Consider the following 17,790-nt stretch of genomic DNA (forward strand, 5'->3'; position numbering starts at 1 on the left):
AGTTTGGGTACAGCTTTCAAGAGGAAGTAATGGAATTCTCCAGGGACTCAGTGGGGAACAGACTTTCCCTGTGATAGGAAGATACAGTCCTTTTGAGATTTTTTCCTTTGACAAATCTCTCTCTCTCTCTCTCTCTCTCTCTTTTTTTTTTTTTTTTTTAAATCCTTATTTTGTAAGGATGGGTTATCTTGGCTTTGAAGCCCTCGACTGAAGCTGCCTTTACAGATGGAAGAAAATTCTTGTTTTCTGGAACAACCTTCAGCAGTCTTGCCAATAATTGCATAGAATTGTTTGTATTAATTCTGGGAATAAAATACAATATGTTCTTTTTACTGGCAGTTTAGGGCTCTTGCGTGTGCCAGCCTGGGAGGACCAGTCGCTGTGCTTGAGCTTGAGTGCAGGGCTGCAGTTCAGAGGGACCTAGACAGGACTAAGAGAAATGTTGTGAAGGTCAGCAAGAATGAAAGCAAGGTCCTGCACCTAGGAAGGAGGAACCGCATGCAACAGTGCTGCCTGGGCACCCCCTGGTTGGGGGTCAGCAAGTGCTGGGGGTGGGGATCATCACGTCCCCCAGTCTACAGGCTGTGCTCCTGGGACGCTGCTGGCTGCCTCTGCTGCCAGGGCACACTGCTGGATCGTGTCCCCCTGGCCTGGGCTGTTTTCGTATTCAGGAATTTAGCTGTAAAATGTTTTCAAGTAACCAGTTAATATTATCATGTGTTCCTGCCTACCAGCTTGATGCCCATTTTTCTCATTTGAATAAATGATATAAAAACAGTGCCTACTCTGAGGAATTAATAATGAAGTATAAGCTAAATCCTCAGCTCTAATAATTCCGTGTTTTTCTCTGCTAGCAAAAACCAACTAATTATTTAAAATGATAAATGAATCCATTCCAGCTATAACTAATGGAAGAATTTTGTGTGGAATGCTGCAGTTATCTACTGTTACAGTACCTGTTGTTTGAATTGATTGTGTTTTTGTTTTGTTTTTTTTTTCTTTCTAGTTAGCTTTTTGCCACTCTGTGTGAACTTTTTATCTGGGAGACAAATCATGTGAGTAGCCTTCTGAATGCAATGGGTGGATATGAGTACAGTAGTACCTGTGCTATACATCTAGTAGTAGCTTTTTACTTATTTTTAGTTGCAATTCAGTGTGCTGGTAGTAACCTCCTATATTTGAGAGGTTTTGCAGTGCAGTTGATAAAGGGACTGAAGGACACAGAAAAGAAAGCAATTACAGTTGAGGCCTTGCGGGGTATCTCAGTTGTTAGTGCTGGCAACTTGATTTCATGGGGTTAGTAGCAGGGCAGTTGCAATTAAAAACTGCTTTGGAACTTGCTCCCTTTCATTATCAAAGCGCATGTTTGGCAAGCGTTGAAGCATTCCACAAGTTTTTACCCGCTCCTACTTTTCCACCCTCCTTTTCCTTTCGGTCTTTCACTTGTTTCAGGTTTTTTTTTTTTCCCCCTCTTCTTTGGTTTTGCATATCTCATATCAAGTGCGGACTTGCAGTGGATGCAAAGTGAGCCCTGGGAGCTGTATTATCTTTACAATAAAGATAAAGGGCCATCTACTGCGAGTAATATAAGTTAGTAAATCAGTTACCTGTCTGCAGGTAACTTTCTGAAATGTTATCTCCTATTAAGAAATTATTATTCACTGGTAGTGTAAAATAATAAATCTATATTTTAGAAGATCTGTTGTTTATTTTCAGTAATTATATAGAAATTGCATTTTAAATTATGGTCCATGGCTGAAAAATACACTGCATTCAACCCTGAAATCTATCATGATTGCCTGTTGGTTTGAATTGGTAGTTTGTTTCTTGTCTAGAAATGTGTAATGTAGTATTTTGTGTATTTGATTATTGTTTCACTTGTTTATTAGTTTTCATGGTACTCAGCATTACTTTCCCCCTTTTGGTAATACTTTCTTCTGGCAGTGCTGCTGCTACTTCTGGTATCTGTTTCTTCTCAGTCTTCCTTTTGCTTCATTGTACATCCTTTTTGCTTTTTGTTCTTTCAGTAATTTCCACTGCTGTTGCTTAAGACAGTGATGACGGGGAGTTCATATCCTTGAGTTGTTTCCGGATGTTTGCAGACGAAGGCAAATAATGTTTCATCAGTTATGTTTTTAGGTATACTCTGGATTTTTATTTTTATTTTTTTGTCACAAGTGTAAAGCTAGAAACTGTCTTTGAAAAATGTAAACTTTTATTCTGCAAATCTTCCATGTAGGTTGTATAAATCTGTCTTATGGCTTGGATCTCATGAGCTGGCAAGACACCTCTGATCTGGCCTATTACTGCTAGTCCCTGTAGTCTTTCTCCAGTGAGTACAGTATACCGTAAAGCCTAATTGTCCTTCAGTTTACTAAAAAAGGTATTGCTGTTTGGATTTTTGGTGACGTGTTAAAAGCTCTCCGCAAAACGAGGTTGGTTGAGAGGATGGGCTGTGTCTGTCCTGCCTCCAAATCCGTCGTTCCGGGATGGAATCTGGAACAAAGTGTTTCCCTTCTTACCAAACGCAGTGCTTTTAAAAAGGTTTAAGAGTAACTGTTGGTTACACGCTACCTCAGCCAGGGGTTAGCATTTCCAATTTTCTGCCCGAGAGCTTTAGGAGGGGCGTCCTGGTTCTTGTGGATGTCTCGGGAGAGGACAGAAACTTCAGCAGTAAGTTGTGTTTCAGAGAGGTTTTTGCTCTTGTTCCTATCGAGGCCGATTTCTGTTTGCTGTAGCTTTTCTTTTGTGTCATCGCTTCATGTACAGTTTCAGTTCCGCTCCCTTCTGATTTTTAGAGGGGGAAATATGTAGTTTGAGATTAGCACCCTGCTTGTAACTGTGATATTTGTCCAGTCATGGCCATGGCAATGCCGACTGATGGGAATCTTGACAGGTAGAATCAGCAGTTTTTTTTAGTGGTTGTTTGCAGAAAAGGACTAATCTGTCTGGAAAAGCCTACTTGCCTTCTAGGAAGGGTGAATAATTCATTTTCATGAATGTATAAAGTATTCCTTTTGTTATCAAAATAATGGTAAGGAGGAGAGTAACTGATTTCTGTGACTGGATTGCCTATTTCCATAGCGCTTCCATAATGCTCCGTATAAATGGACTTGGAGCAAACCAGATGGGTTCCTCGTAATCTACTGGTATTTAGTAACACAATAGATTTTATTTTCCCTGAGCTTAAGTTTGCTATAGATTCAGCTGAATTTTAGAAAAAGGTGGGGGGGTTTGTATCGTCTAGGCCAGGATGGGCAGTTTCCTCAAGTTTTTCTCGCTGCCTGCAGTCAGTGTTCAGTACATTCGGATCTTTCTCGTGTTCACATGCCCACATACTCCTAAAGCAAATAAATAACATTCCTGAGGCGGTCTTGCCCTGGAATTGCATTGTGCCTCTGTTACTTTCCCGTCACAGCACACGTTAGCGTGAACTTGCTGATAGGCAGGCAAGCGCAGGCAGTAGATGAGGCTGGGGACTGACAGGCTTGGCGCTGCCGGCTCAAATGGGGCAAACGGGCTCAGTGCCGTTTTGCTCTGCATTTGCAGCTGGCAAAGAAAAGCAAGTTGTCTGTCCCAGCGGCCGTGGCCGTGTGGTTCTACAAGTGTTTTCATTTCTCGAGAGGAAATATCTTCGATTTAGTGCAGGCTGAGTTTAGTACTGCAGAATGCTGCTTTAAGCTGAAGTAGTGTATCTCAGTCCGTTTGAGCATTATGTGAGAGGGATATTTTCAGAGACACTTTGTTGACTTGGTTGTCAACATTAAAACATGCCCACCGCATTTGTGATCAGCCTTTAATTAGTTTGGCCTTACCTGCTGTTTCTCGTGACTCTGCTCGAGCACCGGTGGGAATTTAATACCGAAGGAATGCCAGCAGTGCTTGTATAATGCTACCTGCGCTTGATCCGGGTACGTGTGGGTGATCCGGCTAAACTATACCATGTGTGAGAGAGGCCCTATTACAGTGTCATGGTGGGATAGTAAAGAAAAGCTTGGGTAAAGTCAGCTCGTGTGTGAAAAAGCAGTATGGACGGAGTCAGCATTGCTTGGATTTAAATTGTAGGTGGTTTTAAAACATATTACCAGCTGTTTGTAGCTATTTGACTATAAATCTCAGTAAGACTTTTGTGCAAGGTTAGTATTATTTACAGCACTACTTTGTCTGTTATCATTCTGCTGCATAGTTATTTTTTTAATTTATAAATATTTTAAAGGAATTATCTGAACCCAAATAGTAGGAGTAAATGATACATAGTGTATCGTGTCGAGTTTGGAATACTATGGGCACTGCTGAATACTGTATGTCCCCTTGCAAATATCCTTAAAAATTATTTTTAAAATAACTTTTTATCAACACACCGTTTATGGTAGTAAATCTTTCTATAGATTAAGACCTACATGTGGTAGCTGAGACCTTGACTTAAACATTTTAAAGTGTGTTCATATGGATAGTGTAAATCTAAGATACTTACTGTACAAATACCTTCCTATGTGGCTAGCTTTACTACTAAAAGTACAATCCTATTATCGTGCCCTTGCACAACATTCATATTTTATCAAGGAATCTTTCCTGTAAGCTAAATTTCAGTTTTATAGTTATTTTGCTCCTTAAGGTGGGAATAGAATGATAGTTTTAAATAAGAAATGGAATTATTAAAATCAGTCATTACTTTTTTAATTTATGATATATCTCCTAGTACTTAGCAAAATTATCATGTAAAGTTTCTTATCTTTGATAGGGAAAAAGTTCTAAGCTTCTCAGTATTTACGGTTTGGTGGGGGGAGGAGAATATTGGTGATGATGGTGATATTCTTTAAATGGCAAATCTCTCAGTCATACACTCTACCAAATGTTACAATGTGTGTGGGGTGGGGGGGTTGGTTTTTTGGGTGTTTTTAAGCCCCACCAAACCCTCCCACCCCAGCTGTAATCCTTAGGGCTTCCTTCCCCTTCCTAAACCTCTCCTGGAATTAAGTATAAAAAGCCTTCAGTTTTAAAGTTTGGGCTAATGTACGTGCTTGTGCAAACTTTATTTTTACGGTAATCTAAGTTCAGTTTATCCAGTAGGTCTCACACAATTAAACAAATGCACTGATTGTGTGTAATAATCTTAAAATAGGTAATCCCTCTTTGTCATGTGTGATCATTAGTGTGTCTGCTGATGCCGTGTGGTTGAGAATACATGTTAGCTCTGACGTTCTGCTGTAAAATTATATTTTAACTGATGTAGTTGAGTAGCAGTTAATGTTTTACTAATTTACTGCAGTATCATAACTTTTTAAAATGTATTATTTCTAGTTTTTAAAGATGCTGCTTTTCTATCTTCTAGAACCGATAATGATGAAACTAGTAAGTTGACTAGGGTCATGCAAGAGCAAAATGTTCTGCCCTTTCTTGGAAAGAAGTAGTTCCAAAGTTGTTGTTTTTTAAATATAATATTATTCATTTCAAAGCATTTACAATGTTAAATTAAAAACAGGCTTTTAAAGTTTCTTTTGATTGACTTACTTCTCTTTCAAATTTCCATACAGTGCCAAGATACTGAGTCACTAGTCTGCTTCTCTTGGAGGGGATGTGGAGTTATCCAAAAGGCCAGCCAATTGTACAAACACATTTTACGTTATTCAACAGTTGTTTGAATCTGAAGTATATTATTCAAGCCATTTTATCATAATGTAGACAGATTTAGGTTGCCACAAATCAAAGTATACTTTAAACCCTTTCTCAGCTGCGAAGTGGAGTTTTGTGTTTGCTCCTAGGCCTTTAGAAGAGGACTTTTTGCCTTTGGTGACGGTACCTTTTCAGCTAATTTCTTTGAGAGACCTCAATTAGCTATATCTGGCTTTTTGTTTCTTCTAGGTCGTTGACATCCGCACCTTTTTTTTTCTCCTTTCTTTAAGTTTGTAGTAGTCTTTCATATCAAAAATATCAGAATGTGTGATGTTGAACCTCAGGGAGGCTGTTAGTGCTTTGAAGCACTAACACTGGCAAGTAACATAGCTCAGATGTGCGCTTTTTTTTTCTTCTTTTTTTTTTTTTTAAGGGAATGAAGGTGTTTTAAGCTTGAGAACACTGTGTATATTCAGCGTTGCAATAGATAAAATTTACATTGATTTTTGAAAACTTTTGAGGCAGTGCACAACTCTGTAGACTTTCTTAATTAAATCTGAAGACAGTTTTATTTTCCTAATAAGGAATTAGATTAAGTAAATGGCAGCCAGTTCTAATCGGATCGAATGACTGCAAGGGTGTTTACATTTATTTCACTGAATCGGTGTTAAAACAACACCTTTTGGTTAAAGTGGCATAATTTTGAGAATAAGGCATGTCCTATCTTGGCTAGCAGCCTAGAAAATGCCAGTGTTTTAACTATTAAGGAAGATACAATCTTTATATTTTCCTGAAGTTTGTAAACTCACTCAGCAGTCTTTTCTCTTGGCACTTGGAGATTTGTGACTTGGAACCTTGAAAGTTGAGATATATGAGAGGAGTGGGAACCCTGTTAGTGTTTAAATGGTGGTATCTCTCTTTAGTAGCAGACTAGTTAGGGGCTGTAAGACTTTAAAATCCTTGTCTAGCAGTTAGGAAGTGTATTCTGGGTCTTCCTGTTGTTTCTGTCTATAATACTGGTTTCAGTTGCTTATCAGTTTACGTTTTGAGATGTGTTTCTGATCGCCCTGCTTTCCTCCGGGCTTAGTCAAAGCTTCCAGGGGTTTTGCCCTAGCTTCCAAGAACCTGCACCATCTCTCCTAGGTTAATGACTCTTATCCAAGAGTTTTACGGGAGCTTCTCTTTCCTGTATATGTTTTATTTATTAATCTATTCATTAAAGTGTGAGCACATCCCATGTTCACAGTCATTTCCTGAATATTAGGCTTAAGATGTTTGGTTTAAATTCAAACTAGATGTGGGATTGCCAGCTCCAGATTGCTGGGTTGAATGCAGCAGTGAAGCAACATGAAAATTTCTGCCTTCAGATTTCTCAATTTGTTAGTATGTATAAACTGAATGTTGTAAGTAGATAAATGTTGCTTAAAACAGAAGATAGTTTTAATGAGTAAAGCAGTGACTTCATTTGTAAAGAAGCTGAACAGTCTGCTGCTGAACAGTGACGCTGCTCACTCGACAAAGCTTTCTCTGAACTTCAGTCAGAGAAATCGACGTGTGATTAAAAAAGCTGGAAATAAACTATGTAGTAAAAGTACTTATCTGTTGTGCCAAACTTTTGGTGGTAAATTGAGTTGCTTCATTTTGTATGCCTGTAAAATCAGGTTCTCTCAAAGCAACTAGAAATCTTGTATTGACTGTTGCATTGAAAGGCCTGGGAAGGAGTGAGATCGGTCAAATTAAGCATTAGTTTCTGGACTGCCTAGAAGTTCATAGAGAAAATAAACCACATACATAGCTGTCGCTTGGTTCTCTTTATAATGCAAGAAGCTGCTTCAACTCTCTTTTTTTTTTTTTCCTCCTTTCTCCCTACCTATCTGAGTATATTCTTCATCTTTGTTCTCCTTCCAGTTTGTCTTTGAGCTGGCAGCTTTGCCAGCCTACTTCCCCATTACAGCCTAGCAGAACCCGCTCGGGTAGTCCTCGCCTCCCTTTGCTTTGCTCTAGAGAGCAGCTTGCTCTGTGCTTGCTGGAAGATGATCCACATAGCTGGTTTCTGAAGTAAGATGTTTCTTTCTGATGTTCTTTGCAGCTACATATATTGCCATATGCACAGAGAAATGTGACGGAAAATAATAGCTTTTACTCCTTTGCTGACGGACAAATTGGATACCCATACTAACTAATAAGTTAGTATCAGGAGGGAGAGCTTAGAGATACACGATTCAAAGTTGCTGCAATGGTCAGTCTGCTCCTTTGTTAGCTTGGAACCCCTTTGCTTTACAGAGGCCCAGTTTCTCTTGTGGTTGCATTATTTAGTTTTTAAGCTGCAAGTAGTAAGCTTGCTTTCCTCTTGCAGATTCCCCAGTTGATTGCAATTGAAAGGTACAGATTTTTAGTGAGGAAATCTTTGCAGATACTCATATTTCTGTTCAGCTTTTCTAGATTAATATTTCCCCCCCCGCCTGGGTTTTCTAGATGTGTAGGCTTTTTCCAGCCCCAGCTTTTCTACGTTTGCAGGCTCTCTCCCCCTGCCCCTAGCTTTTTTAGATTTGCAGTTTTAATTTCTGTGACCACTGATTCTCTGGCCTTACTAATGAGATCATAGAGGATATCAGCATGAAGTTTTACTCAGATGAAAGCTAATATTGAAATACTCGGATTAGCTGGGCCCAAAGAGTTTATTTTGCCTGTTTCAGCTTTCTCTGTTTTGGGTAGAACTAATAGGAGTTTCTCCCCAGTTGATACCTTTTTCTGTTGAAAGTTTCCATCTCTGATTGTGGAAGATCTGCAGTAGAAGACTTGCAAATTGGAGCCAAGTTGTACCACATTAGCATGTTTAAGTCAGTAATCTTGGCTTTGCTCATGCAAGGTAGTACCAATACAGTCTTTCTTTCTTCAGTTCAGCCATTATTTTGTGTACCTTGTGAAAATAGCTCTTGGTCTGAAGTATGCTAAGTGTGCTTAAACTGAAATGTATTTCCTCAGGATTGTTGTTTGTCAGGGATGAACACATTCTTGAACTAGAAATGCATTACAGATGCACCAAACAGCAACAAGTCAGATGCATTATTCTTTTTTTTGGTTCTTCATTCCAGTGTGTGGTGGGTTGTTTTRTTTTGTTTTTTTGAATAATCTGTCAGATGACCCATGCCAAGGATTTCCAGTGAAGTCTTGTAGGAGCATGAGAGCATCTGATAAATTTTGCTAGGAAGTCATTGGTCTTGGATTTGGACATCTTGTTTTGCTCGCTGAGACTTGCAGTTCCTTCAGCAAATAGCAAAAGTGACGTCTCCTTGACTGATGCAGCTTTCTTTAATCTGAGCTAAACAATAGTTATTTTATACTAATAAATTAATATGACAGAGCACATGTCCTCTCTCCATTTTGTTGTATGTTTCTTTTTTGTTTTCCTTGGGATTTGATGTTGTCATGTAACTGGTATTTTCTCCCCCCCTCCCCTTTCCAAGAGTTTTCTATTACTGCTTTCTTCTTATGAACAATACCCAAACTTACAGGTATCCAGCTGTGAGAGGAATGGGAAAGGATAGAGGAAAAAGCTTCAGTCTGTTTACCTGCAGCTCTTCCTCCTTTATATGTGGGTTAGATGATCATATTTCTTCTCTTTGGTCATGGTTGAGATTGCTTCCCCTTGAACTCACATTCTCTGCTACACTGATGTGCTCTGCTTAGTCGATGGCCCTTTAAGCAGTGAACCAAACTGTATGATTATACCCTCTGATGTTGTTATTTTTGTGCATTTAATTGCTGATTGGAATAATAGTTGACACACAAATGATAAGGATGTTTAGCAAAAAATCTGTGGTTTCAATTAGCTTGATGTAACTTTGTGCTAACAGCTTAATATTTCTTGTTTGTGGTGAAAACTTAAAATAAATTTTCCAGAGCTGAACATGTGAAGGTAGAACGTGTGTGAATGAGTGAGCAACAACTTCTTAAATGTATGATTGCTTTCGTTGGATGTACCAAGTTGTAGCGAGTGCAGAGCAGCTTGGGCTCGTTCAGACTTTGTTGCTTACTCATGAATTCCAGAGAGTATCTTCAGACAGCGCTCATGTGCTAGGCGTGAGTGCGTAGGCTAAATTCAAATACTGTTGTATTGAAGAAGATTAATATTAGTGTTTTGCAAAGGAATCCAGTGTGTGAACAAATTCGATGTGTGACTTAAATCTATTTCTTTGCAGAAATGAAGATTACCGAATGCTTAGAAATTGTCATGCCAGAGAAGTGCAGAAAGGGGAGACTTCTGTGTCTGTGATTTGAATGCCAGTAACTTCTTGTGCTGAATTCACCAGTTACTTTTATAGGGGAACTGATGAGGCAGGTAGCTCTTCATTTTGGACAGCTAACACCTTTATTTCCTAATCCAAAATGTTAGGGAATTTTGAACACTCTAGTCTCAAATGTCTCTTCTTTTTTTTTTTTTTTTTTTTTTTTTTTTTTTTTTTTTGACTATTGATGGCAGTGTTTAAAAAAAACAACAACAAAAAAACCTAAGCTTTGTGCCAGTTTGAGATGTTTATATATACTGTCAAATGGTAAAGCAAGAAAAAAGTATGTGACTTAATTACATATGTGGGTAACCTTTCAGTCCTTTCCCACAGAATAAAAATGTGAGTAATCGTGCAGTACATGACAGTTTGACACAAACTCACTTTGTTTTGTTTCACAAAACAATATATTTCACATATCCTGTAAATTGTTAAGTTTTGTAACTTTCCTTATCATGTTCAATTGGGGAAAGGAGACTTGTCACACTAACTGGAGAAAGCAATGTATATTATGCTACAGTGGCAGATTCGTGTATTTGTTTGCTTTCCAGTTTGTCGCTAAAGGCTGAGTCATTGTTACTGTTATAACAAATATATATTAGATAAGTTATCGCAGCAAAATTGTTTCTCGTCTCTTGCAGTTAATGATAGCAGAAGTTTCAGACTATAAAGACAAAAACAAGTGCTTTTTTCAAACAGTGACAGCATTTTAGACACAAATGAATTGTTTGAAACATTTTTAACACTGAATATCGCTGATCTTTATGTCAAGCTGATGACAGTTGACGCTCCCCCAGGCTTTCCAGCAAGTGCTATTAGTTCTCTTTTTCTACAGCAACTTGGAGGTTAGAAAGTCCTCTTTCAGTTTAGTGGACAGACCTCAAACTTGTGGATACAGGTGTGGATTTCCCTTAAGTGAAGAGAGCAAGTGAGATTGTTCTGGTAGCTTGTAAAGGAAACTACGTCAACAGGATGCAAATTTAGGCTTGTCTAACTATGCCCCCCCCCCCAAAAAAAAAAAAAAATCCTTGAAGAAAAGGCACCTGAGCACGCCCTTGAAAAAAAAWATATATATTGGATGGAGAGGCCTGGGAACAGCGCTTTCTAAACTTTTAACTCAAACTTGTGTTCAACTCACTGAAAGATATTTAGGTCACTTAAACCTAAATACCTTTGCATACCTGAGTCTAATTCCTAGTGATTTCAGTGAGAATTGGAATTGCTATAGCTACTTGGTCTCAACCTTTTCTTCATCTGAACAGTAGCTGTTTCACGTAGATGTTGAGGAATAGTTAATGTCAGTGTTAAATTTACATGATACTTCTCAATAAAACCTCTTAAATAACAATTTTCATATTGCTGGAAATGTCTGCTATGGGATTGGATCCAGCAAAACTGTGGATCCGCTTTCAGCACTGTTTATGCTCCAGGAGAGCCTGACACCAGCTCTACAGCACATGGGCCTTTTTCAAGGGGGCTGGCTTGCAGTGGAAACCAAATACCTTCCTCTTCCAGCCCAGCTTTGCTCTTGTTTTGTTCCTTTTTTTCTGTTTAGAAAGGAAATTACAGAACCCTTATTACATTATTTGGTATCTTTAACTCACTGTTTTGATTTTTTGTGGGTTTATCTTCCTGCAACAAAGCTGATAAGTAATGGCTTTGCCAAATATTAGGTAACATTACTTAATATATGTTTACATAATGGGAGACCTGTAGTGATGACTATAGTATGGATACACTAAAAGGGGGTGAGAAACTGGAAGGCCTAATCTCAAAACTGCAAGTATAATTGGATTTGATAGTTTTGAGAACTTTTCATGCAATGCTCTGTCAGGGTAATTGATTCCATTTCATGTGAGGAGACTGTAGTCTACATTTTAATTTTTTTGCAACCACTGTGCTACTTTTTAGCAAAGGTTATGTTCTTATTCCTACCTAGAAGAATCCACCAAAAGACTGGGTCTTCTGTTAGTACTGTATATATGCAAATAAATACTTTAAATGTTTGCTGCTCTATCAAAACCCATTCTGATTACCTGTAATGTACAAATATTTTACCAAGTGAACCATAAATACTTTATTTCTCTGCCTGCTCAAAGCAGTTTCTTGCATGTAATGCAGACTGTGGAAAGCTTTATTTATTAACATAAAAAAAGACAAAAGTTAATTGTCAGTATAAATTAGCAAAAAACATGCACTGAAACAGTTGCTTTTAAAGGCTTTTAAACTCTTGGTGTATGTTTTCACAGTTTAACTGTAAAACTGTTTTTGATGTATCACATAAGAGTCGTGTGGCTGAAGCTTGAAAATCTAGGGGACTGACTTAACCAGACTGAATCTGGACTGGAAGGCCTGTGTTTAAAAGTTGGGGTTTTCTTGTTTGTTTGTTTTAGACAGTAGTCATTCATTGAGGTTAGTGTATTGGATTGTTGGAAGAAACTCTTTTGCTTTTCTTTTAAATTCATGTTATGACTTTCTGCAAAAAGTGCGTCGTCACTGGAGACATTTGAGTACTCTGGTGGCAGTGAATAATATGAAACTACTGGACCTGGAAAACTTTGTTCAGATTGCTTCAAAATTATGAAATAATCACTTTTTTCAGAAAAGGTATAAAGGTATGTAGATGTGGCATACAACAAACTTACCATGCTTGCTAACTGATAGCAAATCAAATGGGATGCAGACCATCAGTTAGCAAGCATGGCCCATTTGTCGTATGGCACATCTGCATGTCTGAATTCTTCTAAAAAATGAAACCACCTTCTACAGCAGTCTTTCAAGTCAGCTTGGATAAGTGCAGCATAGGAAGTTAAATATACTACTGTACTGAAAATCGTTTGATGTCATAAGGTTATTGCGGATTACTGTTCAATGTCTATTTTTGATTTCTCACTTCCTGACTAAAGAGGATGTTTTTGTTATACATGTAGATTGGCTTCAACAAAGGTTCAAAGACCTCCTATGAACAGGACAAAACAGAAGCCGAAGAATGCACTTAGTGATGGAGTAAGATGGGCTAGCAGTGTTGTCTGAAAAGTCTCCTGAAAATAAAGGTTGATAGCACTTTTTGAGGAAAACTTCTTTGCAATGGAAACAGGAGTGGGAAAAAAGAAAAACAACCAAATGACAATTGTCTGTGAACTTGAGTCTGGAAGACTAGTGTTCTCATCGCAAGGAGAAACATGTATTTCTTAATTATACACAAGACATGTTTCCTCTCTTGTATTTCATTCAGGGGAGGGAAGTCTAAATGATGAGCCACAACACTGGAACAGCCCTGTCATTAAAACCTTAACAGGGTTCCTCTCAGTGCGTTTCACGCCTTTGTTTTTGTTGTAGTTATCTGTGTTCCAAAACGATTTTCAGCTAGGAAGAAAACTTTTTCCCTCATTGCTATCTTAATTTTTGTGTTGCTTATGTATGAGTTACGTAGGTGCTGATACCGATAAAATATGGACTTCCCCCCCCCCCTCCCCGCAGATAAGCTAAATTACTGTGTTTGTAATTCTTCGACTCTAGGCTATGGTGGCTTGTTATCCAGGCAATGGAACAGGATACGTTCGCCATGTTGATAATCCAAATGGAGATGGAAGATGTGTTACTTGTATATATTATCTTAATAAAGACTGGGATGCCAAGGTATGCAATTTCTTTTTATAGTTTTTTTTACATGTATTTGCTAATGCATCTTTGCTACAGGTGTTTGTTCATGTTCTTATTTCTGTGCCTTAGTTGTGTTCTTACATGACTTTAATAGCTGATATCCTCCATGATTCTCTCTGCTGTTAATGAGATGTTCTGCAGATGAGGCATTTATTTTCACAGTTTTGAAAGATGCTAGCAGAACCTCCTTGACAGCTAGATTGAAGGAAACTTGCATATTTTTCATGTATGTTTCCATTATACAGGTAAGTATCTACTGGTATCCAGGCTTCACAAATGTCTAATTACGCAATTTACTGTATAACTATTTGTATGGTGAACACCTTCCTGCCCCCCCAACACACACACACTAGGAGTAAATAAATAATATTTGAAAGAGAGCAGTTTTAATTTATTTGTCCTTATTTTCGTGTTGTACCTTGAGTTTACTGTTTATGCAACTAGATGGTTTAACTGAATATGCTTATAAAAGTAAAGACGGTGTAGCTTAGGAGCAGTTGCAAATGAACAAGTGTTACAGTTCTTGCAATGTCAGTACAGTTCAAGGCCATGCAAGTCTTTGTATTAGTGTAGATACAGAGTGTAGAATAGATAAGCCTTTTATTACCCAGGTCAAGTGGTCTAAGAAGTTACTACCAGTGATTTGAAACCCTCCTTAGAAGTTATGCCTATGATAATGGCACTTTTAATTAGAATTATTCCAGCAATTCAGTGGGATTAGGTAGATTTGAAGAATGGATGTAGTTAACTGGATGTATTGATGGCATAAGAGAATGTATGCAAAGATAGCTTTGTTTATTCCTTGATTGCTGTGCAGTTGGCTGTGCAGAAAGTTATTCTCATTGCAAATAAAAGACAAGATAGAACTCCCTACTGGTATTTCTGTAATAATTCTTAGGAAGCACAATGTGGATGACACTAGTTGCAACTAAGGGTGATTATTTTCATTTTTGAACACTGTCCATTTCTTATAACAGCTGGATGAGACAATGAAACTGATAAGATACTTGCATGAAACTTGTAGATCTGAAAGCTGAGTCAGAAATGGATGCGCTTGAAACTTTCTGCTTCTGTCTGCACTTCGTGAAATGTCAAATTTGATCCTTCACTTAGGAAATAAATTACTAGCCATCTGTGCATATAAGCATATTAGTTGGACTGAACATCTTAAAATGCAGCTTTGGAGCATTTTTAGTTGAATTCCAGTTTTTCTCCCAGAACAGCTAAATACATATCAGAGTTTAAAAGTCAAACAAATTGCACTTTCAAAATAACTATGAAAAATTTACTAGCTGAATATTTAAGTTATGAATAGAGGCACTTAATTTACTGCAAAATCTATTTTTAATTACAGTATATTATCAAGTATATTGATTAGCAAATAAGCTCAAACTTTCTTTTGGAGAACAAATTGATCTAAAATATGACTTCTTGCTCACTGATTTTGATTGCTGTTAAGAATCAGTCATTTAAATCAATGTACCTTTTTAGTATGTGCACTGTTATGACTTCACACTGAAATACTAGAGTGGCTATCTATAGTTAGAAAACCTAGATTTAACAACATCAATACCACTGGCAGGAAGAAGTTAGCATGCTTTAAAAATAGTTAATCTGATCTAATTTTGATACATTCTAGATATGCATACTGTACTTGTCTGCCTGTTTTTCAAAGCTTGAAAGAGATTTACATTGACTAGAAATAATACAAATTCAAAATTTAGACTGAAGTTCCCTAGTTTTTCTTCATCTTAATTACAGGAACGTGGCATAAAGCTTTTGCTGCTGTTAAATTAAAGAATCTGTTTAATGGGAAAGGGTGAAACTCAGGGCTGAACCCCCCTGGTCTTCTAATCTGTATAGATTTGTTTTTGTTTTTTAGCCACCTGCTTACATCAATCTGTTTGTCTGGGTTTTTTTGTAAGTTAGTAATGCAGTTAAAAAAACCCAATTAATTAAAACCCACAGATTTCTACTAAAATGGGAATGGAGGTTTAATATTTGTAAAGCTTCCTGGAATTACTCAAAAACACGTAAGACTTTTTGTTAAATGAAATGCATTGTCAGGAAAACTGTAGGTTCATAGTTTCTTTATCAGATGCTAAAGGCTTTTATTTCAGTTACAAGTGTCTAAAATGTTTTTAACTATGATATTCAGTACTTTGAAAAGAATAAGTTTCATTATTTTTTAAGCACTGGTTTTAAATATTTAATTTGTAGGTAAGTGGAGGCATCCTTCGGATATTTCCAGAAGGTAAAGCCCAATTCGCTGATATTGAACCCAAATTTGATAGACTGCTATTCTTCTGGTCTGATCGCCGCAACCCTCATGAAGTGCAGCCAGCATTTGCTACAAGGTAGGACTAATGGATTCATGTGTACTGCATGAAGCTTCTTTGATCATGAGCTGAGGAAATCCTAATGAGAAATGAGTGAAACTAATGGGTTGTGACCTGATCCAACATACGTCCATATAAACTTCAGGTGCACTATGCTAAAACTTTTTTTCTAATGGTGATGTTTGGGTTCCGTTTGTGCTGCTGAATTTGTATGGATGTCTGATCTCTATCTATCTATCTTTTGGATAAAACATTCTCTTGAACCAGGGTGGGTAAGGAGGAAATACTTGAAACACAGAAATTTGTGAGTGTATATCAGACAGAACTGGGTACCAGCACACAAGGCCATATAGAGACCCCACTGGCCCCACTGTAGCCGAGGGGAATCGTCGTTTCTATGTAGTGGTGTTATATTGTAGTCCCTGTCCTTTGTCTGTGGCCTATTGTTGTGTTTTTAAATATTGACTAGCTACTGCAGTTGTGTGTTCCCTTTAATTGGAAGGGAGGGAGTTCTTATAAAAGTCATTTTCCCTTTTTGGTTTTATTCTACAGGTTACTTAATTTGGGAATTGGGAGAGGGCTGCTGGGTGAAATGACCATTGATGGTCAACTCTTTCTGTCTTGTACATGCAGTGTTACAAGAGTTGCTCCCAGTCTGACTCACAGATGGGACTTTATCTCTTTTGTGGTTTTGTTTAGAGCAGTGGATGATGCTGAACATACTTGCATTCCCTGCCCAAACATATTGAGTAATATTACCAGATAGTGTTAATTGCTAAATCATTGGAGTCATTAATCCAAACTTCCTGTTGCACATGTTGTAACACATTTTGATGGTCAGAGCGCTGAACATTAACTCGAGCAGTGAGATAACACAAGCACCGGTGCAAGAAGTAGTCTGAGCACTGCAGTCCCAGGGTCCTCTTGTTTGGAGCCTTTCGGACAGTTGTGCTGCTCTGCCCTCCCCTCCGTACTCTGAGCAGAATCAGAGGGCGAGATGCCATTTACCAGAGCTCCTTAAAGTATTTCCTCAATAGCTGGCCTTTCATATCACAACCCTCTATGGGCCATGAAAAACTGGAGGAGCTGTGCAAGAAAGGGAAGTTGATTTTTCCCTTATGCAGACTTTTTGCAGTGTGACTCAGTACTGGACTTGACTGAGTAAAGTCAAAGATGAGGTCACAGGGCAAGGTGATCTGCCTGGAGACTATGTACTATCTGGTACAGTTTCTGGGCAAGAATCATATAGCAAGTCATCAGAAAAGTGTAAACTTATAGCACCAGCATCACCCTTTCAGTAATTTATCCTTTAGTAAGTATAGCCTGAATAGGCTTTTGGTACCTGTTCAGACTATACTTACTAACAGGGAAACACTGTTTACTTCACCCTTGTGAAATCTTTCTTCTGTCAAACTGCAGAAGTATTGTCTCATTTAATTTGAGTTTTATTTTCAGTGCTTCATTATAGTATGTCTGTTTTTCTTAGTAGTTCAGGAATTCTTTTTTCATTCGTTTCCCTAGGTACGCAATAACAGTGTGGTATTTTGATGCAGATGAACGAGCACGAGCTAAAGTAAAATATCTAACAGGTAACCTCATGTAAATATCTTCTGTGTTCTTGTTTTATGGAAGAACAGCTAAATAGTCTAAACTCATCTCGGCCCACCAGTGCCCAAAAGGCCGGAGGGGGGTGGGGGGGTTAAGCTGTTAGTCAGTGACTGGGAAATCCAGGTCAATTCAGTGTTCTGCACACACTTCCTTTGAGACCTAAGGCTGGTCAGGCTTTTTATACGAGGATACTGCTTCTCCTTGGTTTTGTGTCTCTAATAGGTGTGTTCTGAGGATAAACTCACCAGAGGTTGCGAGGCACTGCAAACTGAGAGCCA

The 17,790-nt window shown here is 38.1% G+C and overlaps 1 protein-coding gene across 1 annotated transcript in view; it reads left to right on the plus strand.

Annotated features, from left to right (window-relative positions):
* The window catches only part of EGLN1 (egl-9 family hypoxia inducible factor 1), a gene marked incomplete at its 5' end in the record, with an annotated part of 36,705 nt that overhangs the window by 14,268 nt on the left and 4,647 nt on the right, over positions 1–17,790 (plus strand). Inside the window, 3 exons of the mRNA XM_026073403.1 lie at positions 13,422–13,541; positions 15,786–15,922; positions 17,426–17,493. Coding sequence (XP_025929188.1) covers positions 13,422–13,541; positions 15,786–15,922; positions 17,426–17,493 — 325 coding nt within the window. The remainder of the gene's footprint in view (positions 1–13,421; positions 13,542–15,785; positions 15,923–17,425; positions 17,494–17,790) is intronic.

This window comes from Apteryx rowi, unplaced genomic scaffold (genome assembly GCF_003343035.1).
Source record: "Apteryx rowi isolate R43461 unplaced genomic scaffold, aptRow1 scaffold_368, whole genome shotgun sequence".
In the NCBI taxonomy this organism is placed as follows: domain Eukaryota; kingdom Metazoa; phylum Chordata; class Aves; order Apterygiformes; family Apterygidae; genus Apteryx; species Apteryx rowi.